Here is a 19,335-nt window from a genome sequence, read left to right on the forward strand (position 1 = left end):
AGTTTATGTAGTATTTTTTTTTAAAGATTTTATTTATTTTATTTGACTGAGAAAGAGAGAACACAGGTAGGCAGAGAGGCAGGCAGAGGGGCAGGGGGAGAGAAGCAGGCTTCCTGCTGAGTGGAGAGCCCAATGCCAGGCTTGATCCAGAACCCTGAGATCATGACCCGAGCCAAAGGCAGAGGCTTAACCCACTGAGCCGCCCAGGTGACCCAGTTTATGTAATATTCTTTTTTTTTTCCTTTTTTAAAGATTTTATTTATTTATTTGACAGAGATCACAAGTAGGCAGAAAGGCAGTTAGAGAGAGAGAGAGGAGGAAGCAGTCTTCCTGCCGAGCAGAGAGCCTGATGTGGGGCTTGATCCCAGGACTCTGGGATCATGACCCGAGCCGAAGCCAGAGGCTTTAACCCACTGAGCCACCCAGGCACCCCTATGTAATATTCTTAATCCTTTGAATCCTTTGTTTTCTTTTCAGTATTTTCACCAAGAGCAGATTCGGTCTCAAGAAACCACTTTTTTTGCTCATCTCTAAGAAGCAGGTCATATCCACTCAAGTTTTATCATGTGATGGTAGAAATTCAGCCACATCTTCAAACTCCACTTCTAATTCTAGTTGTCTTTCTGTTTCTACTACATTTGTAGTTAGTTCCTCCACTGGTGTCTTGAACCCCTCAGAGTCATCCATTACGGTTAGAATAAGCTTCTTCCAAACTACTGACCTCTTCCCATGAGTCACAAATGTTCTTGATGGCATTTAGAATGGTACATCCTTTCTGGAAGGTTTTCAATGGCCTTTGCCCAGATCCATAGAGAAATCACTATCTGTGGCAGTTATAGCCTTACAACATATATTTCTTAAGTAATGAGACTTGAGGGGTGCCTGGGTGGCTCAGTGGGTTGAGCCTCTGCCTTCGGCTCGGGTTGTGATCTCAGGGTCCTGGGGTTGAGCCCCACATCGGGCTCTCTGCTCGGCAGGGGGCCTGCTTCCCCCTTCCCCTCTGTCTGCCTCTTTGCCTACTTGTGATCTCTCTCTGTCAGATAAATAAATAAAATCTTAAAAAAAAAAAGGTAATGAGACTTGAACATTACTCCTTGATCCATGGGGTGCAGAATGGATATTGTGTTAACAGGCATGAAAACAACAATCTCATTGTACATCTCCATCAGAGCTCTTGGATGACCAAGTACCTTGTCAAGGAGCAGTCATATTTTGAAAGGAATTTTTTTTTTTCTGAATAGTAGGTTTTTTTTTTTTTTTAAGGATTTTATTTATTTATTTGAGAGAATGAAAGAGAACATGAGAAGGGAGAAGGTCAGAGGGAGAAGCAGACTCCCCACTGAGCAGGGAGCCTGATGCGGGACTTGATCCTTGGACTCCAGGATCATGACCTGAGCCAAAGGCAGTTGCTTAACCAACTGAGCCACTCAGGCACCCCTGAATAGTAGGTCTTAAAATAATACGTTGTAAACAAACAGATGTGCTGTCATCAGGCTTTGTCGTTCCACTGATAGCACACAAGCATAGTAGCTAAAGCATAATTCTTAGGGTCCCTAAGGTTTTCAGAATGGTAAATGAACATTGACTTCAACTTAAAGTTATCAGCTGCATTAGTCCCTAGTAAGAGAGTTCTTTTGTCCTTTGAAACTTTGAAGCCAGGCATTGACTTCTCTCTAGTTATGCAAATCTTAGATAGCATCTTCTTCTAATATAAGGCTGTTTCTATTACATGGAAAATCTGTTGTTTAATGTGGCTATCTTTGGGAATTATCTTAGCTAGATCTTCTGAATAAATTTCTGCAGCTTCTGCATCAGCACTTGCTGCTTCACCTTGTACTTTTATGTTACAGAGATGGCTTCTCTCCTTAAGCCTCATAAACTGGCCTCTGCTAGCTTCAGACTTTTCTACAGCTTCCTTACCTCTCTCAGCCTTCAGAGAATTGAAGAGAGTTAGGGCCTTGCTTTAAATTAGGTTTTAGCTTAAGGGAATGTTGTGGCTACTTGGTCTTCTATCCAGACCACTGAAACTTTCTCCATATTAGCAGTAAGACCGTTTCACTTTCATATTCATGTATTCACTGGAGTAGCTCTTTTCATTTTTTCATTTCCGTGAGGAACTTTTCCTTTGCATGCACAACTTAGCTAACTTGTCCAAGAGGCCTAGCTTTTGACCGGTCTCGGTGTTCAACATGTCTTCTTCGCCAAGCTTAATCATTTCTAGTTTCTGATTTAAAGTGAGAGATGTGCAACTCTTCCTTTCACTTCACTTGGATAATAATCCCAATTATGCCCCAATAATGCCCTCAAAGTTGAGGGCAACATGGGATTATTAACTGGCCCAATTTCAATACTGATGTGTCTCAGAGAAAATAGGGAGGCTTGAGCAGAGGGAGCCAATGGGGCAATGGTCACTGGGTGGAGCATTCAGAACACACACAGCATTTCCTAAGTTTGCTATCCTGTGTGGGTGTGGTCATGGTGCCCATGAACAATTATAATAATAACAGCCTCAGAGATGGCTGATCACAAATCACTGTAACAGATAAAATAAGGATGAAAAGTTTGAAATAGTATGAGAATTACCAAAATGTGATAGAGACAACAAAGTGAGCAAATACTGTTGGAAAAATGGCACTGCTAGACTTGCGCATCATAGGGTTGCCATAGACCTTCAATTTGTTTAAAAAAAAAGCCCACAGTATCTGTGAAGTGCAATAAAGTGCAGTAAAACAAAGTATGGTGTACTGTGACAATAAACTCCTTTAAAAATAGCCTTCTTAAGCAGTCAAATACACACACACACACGCGCGCGCGTGTGCTTTTTTATGGGCCTGCTTAAATTACTTGACAAATCTAGAGTTAACCCCTTCATCAGATTTCCTATTCTTCCACACTTTTTCTAGGCCTTTCCCCTCCATTACATTTCTTCCTTCTAGCAATTTCATTTCCTTTCTCTCTAGTCATATTCTCTTTCATCTTTAGAGCACACATGGGTCTTCTCATCCTTGAAAAATACTCTTGATTCTACTGGCTCTTGTAAGTACTTTTTTTTTTCTCTTTTACAGTGCCAGAATTCTTTTTTTTTTTTTTTTTTTTTTAATTTTTAAAATTTTTTAAGAAGGCTCCACACCGAACATGGAGCCCAATGTAGGGCTTGAACTCATGACCCTGATAAAGACCTGAGCTGAGGTCAAGAATCAGATGCTTAACAGACAGAGCCACCTAGGTGCCCCCGTGCCAAAATTCTTAAACTCGAGTCATTTTTACCTTCTTTTGGCATTATTACAGCTATCTCATCTCATTTTAATGCCTTTAGTTATCTTCTTTTTCTCACTAGCATCCTCAATTTCCTTGTCTTCTTTTTTTTTTCAAGATTTTATTTATTTATTTGACAGAAATCACAAGTAGGCAGAGAAGCAGGCAGAGAGAGAGGAGGAAGCAGACTCCCTGCTGAGCAGAGAGCCCGATGCGGGGCTCGATCCCAGGACCCTGAGATCATGACTTGAGCCGAAAGGCAAAGGCTTTAACCCACTGAGCCACCCAAGCGCGCCAGTTTCCTTGTCTTCTCATATAGATAGTTTCCTAATGTCTACATATGGGTTCTTCTCTCTTTACTTGTGGGTGAAGAGTTAATGGGTTGGGGTTGAAGATGTGGAAGGTAATGTTGAAGAGACACACATATAAAGTTTTCCTTTGTTCTCTTTCTGTCTTCTGTGCTTGCTATCCTGTTTCTCTCTCTCCTTTTTCTGCCACATTTCTCCTGCAAGTTATTGTACTAACTGTATCCTTTTCTAAACCACCTACTTACACCGTAACTCTGCATTGTTTTCTATCCTCTATCCTTTCAGAGGTACCCTTTTCTCCTGCTGTACAAATCTGTGGTCTTTTTTTTTTTTTCCATTTTATTTTATTTCTTTTCAGTGTTCCAGCATTCATTGTTTATGCACGACACCCGATTGCTCCATGCAGTATGTGCCCTCCATAATACCAATACCCACCATCAGGCTCACCCAACTCCCCCACCCACTCCCCTCTAAGACCCTCAGTTTGTTTCTCAGAGTCCCCAGTCTCTCGTGGTTTGTCTCCCCCTGATTTCCCTCAACTCACTTCTCTGCTCCATCTCCCAGTGTCCTCCGTGTTATTCCTTATGCTCCACAAGTAAGTGAAACCATATGATTATTGATTCTCTCTGCTTGACTTACTTCACTCAGCATAATCTCCTCCAGTCCGGTCCATGTTGATAGAAAAGTTGGGTATTCATCTTTTCTGATGGAGGTATAATACTCTGTTGTATATATGGACCATATCTTCTAAATTACTTTTCTATAATATTTGACATGACCACCTTTTTTGTGTACAGTGTTTAATTCTTTCTGATAATTCTTTATTCTTTATTTTCCTTAGGGTAAGGATAGGTCCTTGACCCCCTCTGATTCTTCAAAAATCTTACTCACTTTTGTGATTTAGACTTAACATATATATGCTGATGAGTTTGTTTTTAGTTATCCTCTCACTTGAATTCCATCTACCTTATTAGATAGTTCATAATAAAATTATTTTTATATGCATATCACATATCTATTAAGAGATCAGGCTTCACAATATGCAGTTGCTATTAAAAACTATCAAATATTGGCAGTTTCATATAGTTCAACCTAATATAAAAACTGAAGACCTGATTTTAGTAATTTCTTGTTTATATGTACATTTAATATTGCAGAACCTTTTGATGGAACAAATACAGCCAGAGCTGTGCATGAAAAGCAGAAATTTGACATGATCAAGGATCAATTTTTGAAGGTAAATTATGCTTCAGATTAACTCTAGAAACATTAGTGAATAGTATGGTTTGAAAATGAAAAAATATAATAGGACAGAGTAACCTTGGTTTCTGTGTTAAGAAGTCATTAGTGTGGCACAATAGGGAATTTATTACTTGATAGATAGGTATACTTTTCCTTCAGAGAAATCTGTTTTCGTTCACATGGCTTTCACTTTGATGGAAGTAAGCATTTCCTTAGTGAGCCAATTAAGCTCCCAGAATGAGTGAGTGAAATCTGTTGGACTAATTTCTCTCCTTAAAATTTCAGGGAACTTAGTGTAGCTTTAGAAAAGAGCTGATGTTCCATGATTTTTCTTCTGCATACCCCACTGTAACAGAGAATTTGAGCATCTTTTTATCTTTGCTTATATTTTGAGAAAGTAAAAAAAATAAAAAAATGTATGTATTTGTATACACACATTTTGTGTATATAAACTTCAGCCATATGTATGTAAACTGTCGTTTATTGCTTAGCTCTTTAGTCCATAGTGTGAATTGATTCATCAGCAGTTTTGTTAGGTGTGGTTTCTTTCTTCAAGGAGTTCCACAGTATAGTTTAGAAACACATTGATGGAAATATATACTATGAGACATATAGGAGGGAATGCTTCATGAAGAAAAAGATCAGAGAACTCTGAAGGTCATTTCAGAGGAATACTTTCTCATTAGACATACAAGTGGACTTTATTTTGGTGATAATTAAAAATGCAAGTGTATCATATTACAAGCTGTCCTTCCATATTAGGCCCTCTCGGTTTGTCAGCCAGATTAGAAAATTTAAAATTAATGGAATTCTTCAGGGCAAAACAAATATCCAAGAGGGAATATTTTTGTCTATCATAACAAATTGAGAACTCAAAAATAGCACTGCTATATTGTTGATGTGTGAGCTTTCATTATGATGGGTGAGCTTTCATTTAGGGTTGCTTAGCTGTAAAACCAATAATTTCAGTCAGTTGAACAACTGAAGTGAGAATAAACTACAAAGATACGCAGTCAGCAAGTAGTGAGCCAGAGTTTTAGCCTGTGAATAAGAATTTCAGTTTTTTCTATTTTTCTTTTCCAAGTTATATTTACTCTTCTTTTTCAAAAGTATAAAGTGGTTTATTAGAGATTTACTCTTTCCATAATACTATTTTTGATTAGAAAAGCTTACTAGATGCAAACTAGTCAACCAAATAATTAAAGTAATTTTCTCACACCCTCTCAGACCCAGAGGTTTTGTCTAGATTACCTTGTTGTTATAGATGAAATAGTTTAAATCTGTGAATAAATGTTAAAATTGTCAGTTACATCTTTTTGTACCACCTCTCTGTCCATTTCTTTTTCAATGAATTGGAATCACACAGGTATAGTGTTTTAAAATAACATTTTCTTTTCTGATGGCAGAAATAAACTTGGGAGATAAAAACACAAAGAAAATAATTACCCCAATTTTACCACCTAGGGAAAACCACTGTTAACCTTCTCTTTTCAGTCTTTTGTTCCAGTTATATTTTATGTTTTAAGAATGATTTTTCTTTCTCTCCCAGTCTTGGCACAGATTGAAAAACAAAAGAGATTTGAACAGCATACTACCTTTAAGAGCTCCTGTCCTGAAAAGATAACTGGCCTCTATTTCTTAATAAAATCTTCTGAGAAATAAAGAACAATGGTAACATCATAATGCATTTTGTTTACCTCCATCATGGTTTCTTTTTAATTGTTCTTGTTTTCATGTTTTATTTTTAAGAGGACATACTTATATAAAGATTGCATATTTTATTATGACATTTCCTAATAAAACCCTTTGATTTAAAGATGTATTTTTGAAAATGTTTACATTGATTAGTAATATTATGGCATGACTTTTCAGGAGATCAGATAAAATATTTTTTTGGGGAATTATCTGAACAAATAAAAGTCTTTTGATAAAACTTCAATTAACATACCACATGCTAATACTGAAGAGATGTGTAGAATTTTGGAAAGGGACTGATTAATACATACTTAATGTATAACATACAATAGATAGTTTGTTGCCTGTCTGTTCTAGTAAAGTGAAGATTCAAGCCAGTTGTTCAGTTACTTGAAGCAAAATGAAATCTGTTATTTCACTGAAATCATTGTAAAGGCGTGAAATACTGGACAATTGCCTTAAGTCTTCACTTGACTCACCAGGATAGACTGAGGCTTTGGGTGTGTCTGTATTAGCATTTCATTAGTACCTCATGTGTTTTTGATGTACTCTTGAGATTGCTTTAAATTTTTTGTTGAAAAACAGTACATTTTGCACTGTAGTAATAAGAGCACTAACTCTGTATTGTTCAGCAGTTAGTAAATTGTTTTAAAGAATTAGTTCATTGTAGACATTTTGAAAAGATTATAAGTCCCCTGTGCTTTATGATAGTTTAGTGCATTGTGCACTTTTACTTTATTTCATGTTTTCTTGCCTTTTATTTTCCCTGTGACATGAAGCAACAGAAACTGAAAGATCAAAGTTGAGATTATATCCTATTGACAGTATCAGACTTTTTCTGTATACAATTATAGGATTGTAATCTAAACTGGAATTTTTAGGCAGTAAGCCACTATGAAATGTTTTAGGTAAGACATAAAATTATTATAAATAAAAGCTTAATGTTTGTAAAGATGACTTTTTTAGTATTTTTTTTCCCATATGAAGAAGTAGTGGTGGCTGCTAAAAGAAAAGCTACAGTGTTTATTAAGGTTTTTTTGGTTGATGTAAATATTTGTAAATTGGTCAGTGCCTGTACATTTAAATATGAAAAATAATCTTGAAAACAATTTTAACTTTTTCAGAAAAACTATGTACAACTTCTTTTACACCTGCTGTAGTACAATTTGTACCTCTAACGTATTTAGGTTTTTTGCAGACCAATTCAAATGCTAAGACTTTTGCTTTTCTTTGACTTGTAAAGGTGCATATTTTCATTTTCTTCTTTAAGTTTAAATTTTTGTATGATGTCATATGGAATAAAGTTTATATATGGAAATTGTTTTCGTGGTTTTTTTTTTTCTGTGCTAGTCTTTACTTTTGCGATGAGATTGAGGTTGTAGTTACCATCTAGAACTAACTGAATCTGACTTTTATGCTTGATGATATAGATTATACAGATAATCTCGGATTTGAGTTCATTCTTGGTTAAGCCAGCTAACTGCATCAGTACCCTATTTCTCTGGCATCATTAGGAATGAAGCTTTCCACATAGGTGAATTTTTTATATTACTCATGTTTAACGTTTTTGAAGCAGTTGAGCTTTACATTACACATTAGTTCCTTTTTTGGGGAAATTTTCCTAAAATATACATTGTGCAACTTTTCTTTATCAGAATTATTGAGTATAATTAATATTCTAGTGATGACTCGATATCATCATTAAAAGCAATAAAAAACACTCCTAGTACTCTGTGGTAATACTGTGTAGCTCTCAGGGATGTGTAAGCTTGCAGGGTATTCTGCCTCTACTGTACTGGGACATTTCCTAAGAAAGCCCTAACATTAATTTACTGTGGTATGGACTCTTATTGTCACTGTTTTCTCAGTGCTTAGTGGCATGCTTCCCCCCATTATCTTACTGCTGCTACTTTTTAGCTGTCTTGCTGTAACATGTAAAGAAGTTAATGTTAATAAATTTATACCCATTTCTAAATCAATAGACTGGAGCCTAAGATTATGTACCTTGTGATAGACAAATATGTCAGATAAGTGGGCTGTTAATATATGAGGGAATTTTTTAGACTTTTAAATTATTTTCAGTTTGAATTACTTGTGTGGTGAATAATACATTTATTTTCTGTTTGTACTGATGTGGCCATTTCTATATATTTGCATGCATTGTTAAGGCAGTGTTAAAAAGTTACAAATATGTAATCTGTACTGCAGTTCTAAATTTTGGATTGGCTTGAACTAGGATCTTTGCAAATAAATCTCAACTTTAATTAGTGTTTCCAAGAAATTTTGAGTTAAATGGAAGGAATAATCAGCAGCTTCCTGTAGTTTTGATTAGTGTTTAACAGGTTCCCCCAACAATTGAACTCTTTTTGTCCTAGGTGAGCAGTCATTTGGGATTACTAGTGGGATAAGCCTAGCTCATGTTAAGATAATAACTTGTTGAGCCTGGTTTAATGAACTGGAAGACTGGACTCCTCTGTCTTTCCTTCCCATACACACCAGCTGATACTTTTGTACTGTATCTGAGCTATCTGCAGTTCTTTGCTCACAGACTTAACGTACACATACAAGCTAGTGTAAATGGTAAACTTACGTTCATCATATTTAGTAACTGTGAATAGAATTTACTGTAATTAAAAATAAATGTTTGCTATTCTAGCCATGAAATCATTCTCATATAAATATATCTCTACCTGTTGTATGTATTGAGCAGGTCTGGTCCTGTTTTCTTCAGGCAACATTAAGTGTCAACTCTGTGCCAAGTACGTTGCTTGCTTCTGGGCTTGTAAGAGATGAGGATGGTGTGGAAAAAGATGAGTAACGAATTTATAGAGTGTACTGAGGCAAAGAGACACAAACATGATTTGAATATAGGCTAATGGAACTCAAAATGGGTATTGAACTTAACCTGGGCTTTTCAGAGAAAGGTGGTGATCTTAAATGGAGAGTCACCAGGTAAATAAAGGTTGGGAAAACCTTTCAGGCAGAAGGAACTGTGTAAATAAAGGCACAATGGTGTGACTTGATAAATGTTGGGAATCCTGAGTTCTAAAGAAGAAATCAGACAAATGTGGGCTGTTACCCAGTGTTCATCTTCCTGAGGAGCTTGGGCTTTAGTCCTTGAGCATAGGGAAGCCATTGAGGGCTTTTAAGCACTGGGCAGGCTCTGATCCAACCCAAGGTCTGGGGCCTTTGAGTCGAGTTTCAGACAGAACTTAGACTTTGGCCAAAGTGAGGAAAATTATTTCTCTTGAAGGTTTTTGGGGGAGATTAAAAAAATGTCGTGGCCAAACAGTCTACAGGCCACTAAAGAAGAGAACACAATTAATTTGCAGACACAAAAGGAGCCTAAAATAAGGAACAAAGGTTGAAAACTGCGCTTTGAAAATGGCAGACCTCGCTTTGTTTCCCATTGGACCACTTACACTAGGCAAGAGACTTTGAGCCAGTCAGCTTGTCAAGCTCTTCTGAGCCTCAGTTTTCTGATCTTGAAAACCAGGATTGCAGTTAAACGTACCACAGCAGAATTGTGAGGGGGTCATGAAAGGGAAACCCTTAGCAGAGTGCCTGCACTAACAAGCGCTCTGCTCAGTAAGGAGTAGTTACTTGGTTGGGATGAAGGGGCCATCAGGTAGCTGGGCACCAAACGTACAAGCTAGCAAAGCCACATTGGAGGGAAGAGAGGCGGGGCCTGGGTGCCTTTCCTCCTTTCAGCTCCCTGGTGCGCTGGAGCCTGCCGCCGTTTCGAGTGGTGATCAAGAGTTGCCCCAAGGGCCGCCGGGGATTAGCCTCAACTGGGGCGGGGAGGGCCGCGTGGGGGAAGTTGGCAGACGCGGGGGAAGAGGAGAACTCGCTGAGCCCGGGCCCCAGAAGCTCGGTGGCGAAACTTTGACGCCTTCTATTTAAAGTCTCCGGGCTAGCCCGCCCCCGGGGCCGGGAACTCGAGCCGCCCGCTTGGGGCAGGGCAGGGCCGGGCCGGGGCCAGAGACGCAGTCAGAGGGAGAACACCAGGCGCGCGCGGGCGGCTCCGGCTCCAGCTCCAGCTCCGGCTCCGGCCCGGCAGAGGCACGATGGCGAGCAGCGACAGCACCTACGCCGCGGAGAGCCCCCTCGGCTCCGACGGGGACGAGGAGGCCCCCCGAAGGCTGGAGAGCGACGAGGAGTCGGAGAGCGAAGAGGACGAGACGGCCGCGGAGTCGGAGGAGGAGCCGGACGCCAGGTAGCGTGCGCCCCTCTCCTCAGGCCACGGCCCGAGCGCTCGACCTGCCGCGGGCCTGGAAAAGCGGCCTCGAGGGCGGGTGCTTCGCAGGGAGACGCCGCACGCCTTTTTCTTTTTTCAGCGCTAGCGTGCATTTCCTCCCAGCTAAGCACTTTCTCTCAGGGGGTGTTGCCTTGGTAAGGAACTTGAAGGTGAAGGCGCTTGCTGTCAGCTGGAGTGACAGGCCCGCCTGCAGCAGCAAAGTTCATTACCGCCCTCCCCTCCTCATCCTCCCCCCTCACCCCTCTGCCCAGCAACCTGTGACTTGGTGCTCTTGTTTATCACTGGGGATTTACTTAGGGTCCTGCCTAACTGCAGAAATGTGCTGAACCGCTTACACTGGGCCCAAGGCCTACGAACAATCTTAAAAGCCTGAGCGGGAAGAGAAGGGGATATTGAAGTGGGGGTGGAGACGGAGAAGGCTGCTCCAGAGCCTTCAGATGACTGACTGGAGGTCTCTCGGAACCTGGACTGGGTCGCTGTAAGAGGACTTTAATTTGGTACAGAGACTTGTAAATTACTTGGAGAAAAACGCGAGTTTCAATAACCCCTCTTCTTAAAATCCTGCTTTTTTTTTTTTTTTGGTTCCAAATATCAATGTTTCAATGAATGTGATTACAATTAGGCAATACTGTATAAAAGTACGAGTCTCCTTCCACTTCCATCTCCCAGCTTCATGTAGGCCCTAAAATGAGAATAGTAGGACTCATCTCCTATTTGAATTTGTTTCTACTTTCCCATGTTCTCTTTGGGGTAAATCTATTAATATCAGTAGAATGGCTTTGTAGGTGACAGAAGGACGTGCAACATTTCAGAATGCCCCTCTTACTCAAAGTTAAAAGTTCTGTGCAACCAAAGCCCGCAGAGCTGAATAGCCCAAAGAGTACCACTGATGAAGAGGAAGTTCAGTCAGTTTAGAAGTCTGGAATGTTGGTCCCATATTTACCTCGTAACTGTCAAGTGGGAAGCAGGCACATACTTGCCCTCAAGGATTTTATGGAAGAAGTTAGAGAGCAAATGGGGAGCACGAGTCTCTCTGCTACATAAATGAGAGGGGCAGGGAGGAAGACCGTGTATACCGCAGAAGCTCGGAAGAGAGTATGTAGATCTGTGAGTGCTTCGGCAGTGGGCATGACCTGGGCTTTGGTGAGTAGGCAGGAGATGCAGAAAGGAAAAGGGGAAGAGAAGATACCTGTGGGAAATGGAACAGGAAGTCATGACCTGTGATTCCTGGACAATATGGAGAAGGGAAATCAGTCAATCCCAGCCTTGATAACCCTTCCCACTTAATGGTGTTCAGGATCCTTGTATCCTTGCCCAACCAAAATTTACCACCTTGAGAATTTGAAAACTCATTTATTCTAAAATGGGAGCAGCTGACAGTGATTCAAAGCACCAGGCTGAGGTTTCATTGCCCTTTGACAAAGGTCAGGATCCTCAGGTGAAAAATAAGATTTATCTGCAGTAAATTTCAGCTTGCTCTGACTACAGATGGTAAGGTGGACATCAGGGCAAGAGTCAGAATTAGTTGAGTGAGGGCAACCAGAGAGAATAGGGTTGGGGGTGGAGGCATTGTTGATTTTTTAAATTTTTTGGATTTGACGACATGGGTAACAAGAAATCAGTAAACTTCGGAGCAAGATTTAGGAATACAGACTGAAGTTATGGAAGGATTACTGACAGCAGATTGAAAAGTTTGTTTTAGAAGGACTCAGATCAGGGAGACAGTAGCAAAGAGAAAGAAAGATGTGTAGGGATTGAACCATGGTGAGGGCCAGAGGAAAGGAGATGGGAACCATAGCTAGAGGTAGAGAGATGTCAGTGGGCAGGATGTCTCAGGGATTTTTTTCCTATCTCAAAGTGTTGTCAGAAATCAAACTATTTTGTTGTGTGTAAGTTTACAAATATGGCCTAAAGTTCTTCCCCCCCCCCCCCCCTTGAGGCTAGAGGTGAGAACTTAGAATAGTCTCTAAAGGATGGGAGGTCAGAATGCTGTCCCATCATTCTTAACCCCTTCCTCTTGGCTATTCCACCAAAGTTGTACAGTTATAAGTAAGAGAGTCCACTCATTCTGTCCAGTCTTAGTGCTGAATGTTTACGGATGTTTTCTCATTTAAACCCTCCCAGCAACACTATTCGATGACTGTCCTTTTATAGATGAGGAAACTGAGGCTTTATATAATTTACTGATGGTATAAGGCATATACTGATGGTGTAAGAACCTGAAGGTTAGGGGTGCCTGGGTGGCTTAGTCGGTTAGGTGTCTGCCTTTGGCTCAGGTCATGATCCCAGGGTCCTGGGATTGAGCCCCGCATCTGGCTCCTTCCTTAGTAGGAAGCCTGCTCTCTGTCTCCCTCTGCCTGTTGCTCCCCCTGCTTGTGCTCACTCTCTCTCTGTCAAGTAAATAAATTAAAAAAAAAAAAAAAAAAACAAAAACCTGGAGATGAACCTGGGTTTGCTTCCTCCAGGCCACTGCTGGACTTTCACTACCTCCCTTCCTTTGCAGGAGAGAGACCCTTACTGTAGGTGAACCTAGAATAGTCCCAACTAGCTTCTACCTTGAAAAATTGGTAGACCTCATCTCTTCGAATAATAGTGGGAGATTTCCCCCATCTTGAATGGAAAAGTTGTTTGCATTTTCTTGAGGTTGGAACCATTCTCAGAAGTTAAATTACAAACTGTTGTTTTTTTTTTTTAACTAAGAGGCAGTTAATAGTAAATAAATAGAAATAGCCTAATAGTAACAAAATGATTGATTACTGTGTCAACTTTATGTGATATTACTAAACCATTATTAAAATGCTGTTTATGAAGATTTCTAACAACATGGGAAGTATGTATTTTGAATATGAAAGAAGTGTTCATTTTATAATTTAGAATGATCTCACTATAAAATAAGAATTGGAAAAAGGCCTAAAATGTTAATAAAGTTTCATAAAAGGTTAATAAAGGTTAACATAATAAAGACTATAATAAAGGTTATGGTAAGTTTTATTAACCTGAAGTTTAAAAAAGTTAATAGTGGCTGTCTCTGAGTGATGGGATAATGGTTGACTAAAATTTAAAAAAAAAATCTGTATTTTTTGACTTTTCTATAATGAACAGGTAGTTCATTTTATTATCAAAAAAAATGAACTTAAAAATTCAAAAGGCACAATGTAATCTTCTTTTAAACCTTTCTTTACACTTTCAGGAATGGTAGATGGAATTATCTGTAGTGGCCTTTTTGAATCAAGGAAAAAAATTCCCTTTAATTACAACACCCTTACACATGCCAGTGCTTGCATTGAATCAGAGAACTACCCTCCTGATGTATTATTTAGTGATACAAGTATGATATATCGCATGAAGAAGCCTGAGTGAACTTATCAGCCATTCTATCATGGGCAAATTCCCGTTTTTCTCGGATTCTCAATTTTCTCATCTGTAAAATGGTAGTAAAAATTCCTAATTTATAAGGTTGTCATAGGATTAAATGAACTATGTGAATATGTGTAAGAGTACTTGCCTTTAGTAAGTTCCCAATGAGTTTTAGTTTCTTACCTCCCTTCAGATGAACCATTACTGGCAGCCAGGTTTTATCTTCTGCCCACCTTCATCAGTGAGGGGAGAGTGAAAGGCTCACATTTTAACATGAGTCATGATCCTGTTTCACTTTAGCTTTTCTATTTTCATTCATTCACTGAACATTCACAGAATGCCTACTAATTGCCATGGGCCATGCAAGGTACTAAGGAAACAAAAATTACTAAGAATCCATTATTGTTACAGTTCACATTCTCATTGGAGAAACAGAAAAACACAATTATATCATTAACTGTTATAGGAGATTTAAGGAAAAAAGTTCTGTAGGAAGTATCTGAAAGTAGGGATCAAGTCTTGGGATCCATCCTCCCTGGAAGGATTGGGGAAGGCTTCCTCAGGGGTCTTTGGAGCAGGCTATCCAATCATAATGAGGTGCCTAGAAAGCTAATAGTGTGTGAATATTGGAGAAGGATTTTTGCGTTGCTAAATCTTTATACAAAAGCTAGATGTAGAGAGGAATTCTATAGAACCCACAGGATTTTTGAGCTGGGAGAAGCTTTAGAAGCATCCTTTCCCAGCCAGTCCTTTTGCAGTTTCTGAAACTGAATGTCAGGGGACATTTGTTCAAAGTCACACAGGTTTTTAGTGGTAGAACTGGGACTAGATCCAGAGGCCTCAGCTCCAATCCGATGTTCATTAGTTTATTCATTCAACAAATATTTATTGAATAAAGTGCCAGACACTTTGCAGGCACAAAGGATATGGCAGTGAACAAAATGAACAAAGTTTCTTCCTACCTGGGAGTGACTTTCCAGTTCAGGGAGACAAATAAACAAATAAATATCTAATATGCCAAAAGGCAATAAATGATAGGAGGACAAATACAGCAGGATAAGGGTTATGCTGTTTTGGATACGTTGGTGAAGAAGGCCTCTCTGAGAAGGTCACACATGAGCACACATTTTTCTTAGAAAAGGGAAGAGCGTTTCCAAGGGCACTGAGGCAGGAACACGTGGGGCTTGTTTGAGGACACAAGGAGGTCAGGTTGCTGGAGCAGAGTAAATAAGGGGGAGAGTGGTGGGAGGGGAATCCAAGAGGTAATTCGGTTGCAGATCAGGTAGGGCTTTATAGACCATAGTAAGGACTTTACATTTTATTCTGAGTAGAATATGAAGCTGTATTCGGTTTACCGTATCGCTCAAGCTTTAAAACAAACAAGAAAAACATGGTGATCTCAGTATTCCATTCAACAGTAAGGGCCTATATGTGCATGTATTCATTAGTAATTACTGGACGCAGACTGTGTGCCAAACACTGTGCTAAATGTTTCAAATGCATGGTCTCCTATAATGGAGGGAGCTATGTAAATAGGCACTCATTATTTTTACATTTTTCTGACTGGAGACCAGTGAAGCCTGACCCTTTTAGTCTTTCTGACCAATCCCTTAGAAATTTTTCAGTATTTTTGCTTACAGTCATTTTCTGTTGTTCAGTTTTAATTTCTCTATTTAAGCACAGAGGATTTTTGCCACAGCACTACCCAAAACTTAAAATCATCTTGAATTGCAGTTTTACCAGTGTGTGTAGAAATAGGTCTGTCTGAGCTGATAGGAGTCAAATTATTAGTGACATTTACATTTACCTAATCATCATAAGAAACAAAACTTTCGGAAGGTGAAGGGAGCTTGTATAAGGGGTTTTTGTTATTAGTAGGGAGCACTCTTGTTTCCATATGTCTATTTATAGGCTGTCTCCCACTGCTGTGCTTATCCAGGTGTTTTGACAAGTGTGTTATTTGAGCCAGCCCTCTTTTGAGGTCAGTGGAAAGAGCTGAGATGGGAGGGGTGACTGCTCAGGATGCCAGAGACTGAGGGAGGAGAGAGTATAAAACAGGCCCTTGGAGCCAGAAACTGAAGAGCTATTTAAATATTGGCTGCATGGGTATTATATGCCCTTGGTTAGACTTTGACTCAGTGTAGGGAATGCAGCAAGAGTTGGATTTTTTTTTTTTTAAACAACAAACCTATTAATGTGTGGAACATAGGGACTATGACTATAGAATTTTGCAAATATAGAAGAAATGTGTCTTATATTTCCTGGATAGTCGGAACCTAGGCTTAATGAAAACCTTGACTCAATTCAGACAATATAACCAAATTCCCCTTCCTACCAAGAAAATGTAGAGAACCAGGTATAAGAGACTGGATGTGGAGTAATCTTTGGCTTAGGTCAGCATTATCCAATGAAAATATAATGTGAGCCACATGTGCAATTTAAAATTTTCTAATAGCCACACTAAAAGACATAAAAACAAAGGGGGGAAATTAATTTTAATAACTTATTTAACCTCATATCTGAAGTATTATCATTTCAACATGTAATCAGTCTAAAAATTATTAATGGGCTACTTTATATGTATTTATGCCAAGTCTTTGAAATTTGATGTGTATTTCACTTTTCAGTGCATCTTGATTCCTCCCTCACAGCTCCATTTCAAGTACTCAGTAGCCACATGGGTCTACTGGGTACCATATGAGACAATGCATGCCTGATGATACCTAGATGTCCATTAGCTTCACTGGAATCCATAGGCCTTCTCCTGAAGATGTATACGCCAGGCCCTGTGCTAGGCACCAGGAGCATGAAGGTGATTGGGTGGCACGGTTGCTTCTCTCAAGGAGCTCAATCTGGCATGGGGAAGCAGTTAGCTCCAACATAATGTCATAAGCATTACACTAAGGATATTAACAAAGGAATAGAGAAAAGACATATCATCATCTTCTTCTTCTTCTTTTTTAAAAAGATTTTATTTATTCATTTGAGAGCAACAGAGCACAAGCCAGGGGAAGGGCAGAGGGAGAGGGAGAAGCAGACTCTGCTGAGCAGGGAGTCCGATGTGGGCTGCAGTCCCAGGACCCCGGGGATCATGTGCTGGGCCAAAGGCAGACACTTAACTGACTGAGCCACCCAGGCGCCCCAAGACATACATTCTTCTTAAAATTAGATTTAGAAAAGTTTTGCGGAGCTAATACAGCAGCTGGGCAGAAAGATATTTCAGACACAATATGTGTTTAGGTATTCCTTTAGCTCCTTGTTCCAGCTCTTGTGCTGCTAATTGCAGTTCTCTCTAAGCTTTCTTTTTCTTCTCTAGAAGCCCTCAGGATTTTGAGGCCTGAGAATGTTGAATGAATAAGTGTATGTCAAGAATAACAACGAATGAATAAGCAAGTGAATTGTCAAATCATCCCGACTCCTGTGAGAAGCAAATTTAGTTGGGAGGTTGAACCCATTAGACTAGGGAGAATTTTGGTGCCATTTGTTTAGGGGAACTGACAATGTCCAGTGACTCTGGAAACACAGTAGCTTGGAGGGGACAGTGATAAGTATGGAGGGATTGTTCAATTAGGATGTCTGCAGTCATCATTCCCACCTTCTGTGACTTGTTGGAATGCCTCCCCTAGACTGATCCTTGAGCCAGATCATAGATGGGAGGATAAGAATAGGCTTTGCTTTTTGTCCAGAGAAAAGTTCTCTATTATGGCAACTGGAGTGTATTCAGTTCCAAAATTCCATATCCTAATCTGATAAAGTCCAAGATATGTGGGAAGATTAATTGATGCTACTGTTGTCTACCAAACTGAATGCTCCAGACCTTCTTATGGAGCCGTTAATATGTTTTCTTAGTTTGATGATGCTTCTCTTTAAAAAAAAATTCAGGGGCGCCTGGGTGGCTCAGTGGGTTAAAGCCTCTGCCTTCAGCTCAGGTCATGATCCCAGGGTCCTGGGATCGAGCCCCGAATTGCGCTCTCTGCTTGGCAGGGAGCCTGCTTCCTCCTCTCTCTGCCTGCCTCTCTGCCTACTTGTGATCTCTGTCTGTCAAATAAATAAATAAAATCTTAAAAAAATTCACATGATGCTAAACAAATTTATGTTCACCACAAATTTCATCTACATGGCTGATTTCAGTAGGGCACTTAAAATTGTCGATTTGCAAATAAGATTAATTTCCTCCTGGTATGACTTTGTTAAATTAACATTTGTTAAATGGAGCATAGGGGGCCAGATGGTGAGCCATTGTTCTTCAAAAGGCCACAAGAGAAATAGCAGTAGAGAAGTTTATTACTCCAAGACCTGGAGGAAGTACATGGCATAGCTCAAGGGGCCACACAGGGAGGTCAAGGCAGAGGGCAGAGAGGAGGTCAAGACCTGGGACATAGGCCTTTATTAGGGTCCATGAGTGGAAGATTTTGGGGCTTCCTGGGCTAAGACTGGATCAGTCAATTCAAACTAAAATGAGTGTGGTTTCGGTAAGCTTCATGAGGTTCTTATCTGAGGGGCACGCAGCAGAGAGGCATTGAGGGTGGGGGAGATTGTTGATCACAAGAACTGTTGGGGAAGTCATATCAGGAACTTCCAGGGTCATGTGACTCTTCAGACAGTTACCCAGGGCATGTGCCAGCCTGAGAGAGGCTGTCTCTTCAAGAGACAGCAGTCTCTTCAAGGCTCTTGCAGGTCACTTAGACAAACAAAAATGGATGCTGAGACAGCAATACCTGGGAATGGCTTAGCCAAGCTCGTGACACCTTCAATTTCAGAAATGTACCTTCTATAAGAAAAGGGGCACATTCTGCAAATATTTATTAAGAAACTACACAAAGTGAGTGAACCAAACAGAATCCTTAATCTTTAGAGTTCAGTTTCTGGAGAGGGCAGACAGTAAACATAATCTCATGTGCAATTAGTTGAAGTGAACACACTGGTAAAATGAACTGGGCCTGGGGAACTGAGGTGAGGGTCTACTAGGACCCTGGCCCATCAAGTCTCAGAGCCTAAAGCTTCCCTGCTCATTTCCCTGTGAGTTTTGTGTCAGTCTCTGGGTCCATCTGGCTAGCCCTTCTCTCTCTGCCTGCAGAAGAATGTTTCACTGTTCTGAGTCCAAGTCTGGCAGGAAAGCCTGGCTGCTGATGGCACTTACCCTGGAAGGGGCCTTAGCATCATTTCCCTGAGTTACGTTGCTGGTGAGCGAGCAGAGACCCAGAGAAGGGAAGGGAAACC

The 19,335-nt window shown here is 40.1% G+C and overlaps 2 protein-coding genes across 8 annotated transcripts in view; both read left to right on the forward strand.

Annotated features, from left to right (window-relative positions):
* The window catches only part of TENT2 (terminal nucleotidyltransferase 2), a 69,838-nt gene extending 62,020 nt beyond the window's left edge, over positions 1 to 7,818 (forward strand). For all 7 annotated transcript variants that reach the window (XM_047729464.1, XM_047729463.1, XM_047729468.1 and 4 more), the window contains 2 exons: positions 4,721 to 4,800; positions 6,355 to 7,818. In XM_047729464.1, the coding sequence (XP_047585420.1) occupies positions 4,721 to 4,800; positions 6,355 to 6,429 (155 nt within the window). In that variant the 3' untranslated portion in view covers positions 6,430 to 7,818. The remainder of the gene's footprint in view (positions 1 to 4,720; positions 4,801 to 6,354) is intronic.
* Positions 7,819 to 10,427: 2,609 nt separating this feature from the next.
* Positions 10,428 to 19,335, forward strand: part of CMYA5 (cardiomyopathy associated 5) — an 89,709-nt gene continuing 80,801 nt past the window's right edge. The window contains exon 1 of the mRNA XM_047729665.1: positions 10,428 to 10,716. Coding sequence (XP_047585621.1) covers positions 10,568 to 10,716 — 149 coding nt within the window. The 5' untranslated portion in view covers positions 10,428 to 10,567. The remainder of the gene's footprint in view (positions 10,717 to 19,335) is intronic.

Source organism: Lutra lutra, chromosome 5, assembly GCF_902655055.1.
Source record: "Lutra lutra chromosome 5, mLutLut1.2, whole genome shotgun sequence".
Lineage (NCBI taxonomy): Eukaryota > Metazoa > Chordata > Mammalia > Carnivora > Mustelidae > Lutra > Lutra lutra.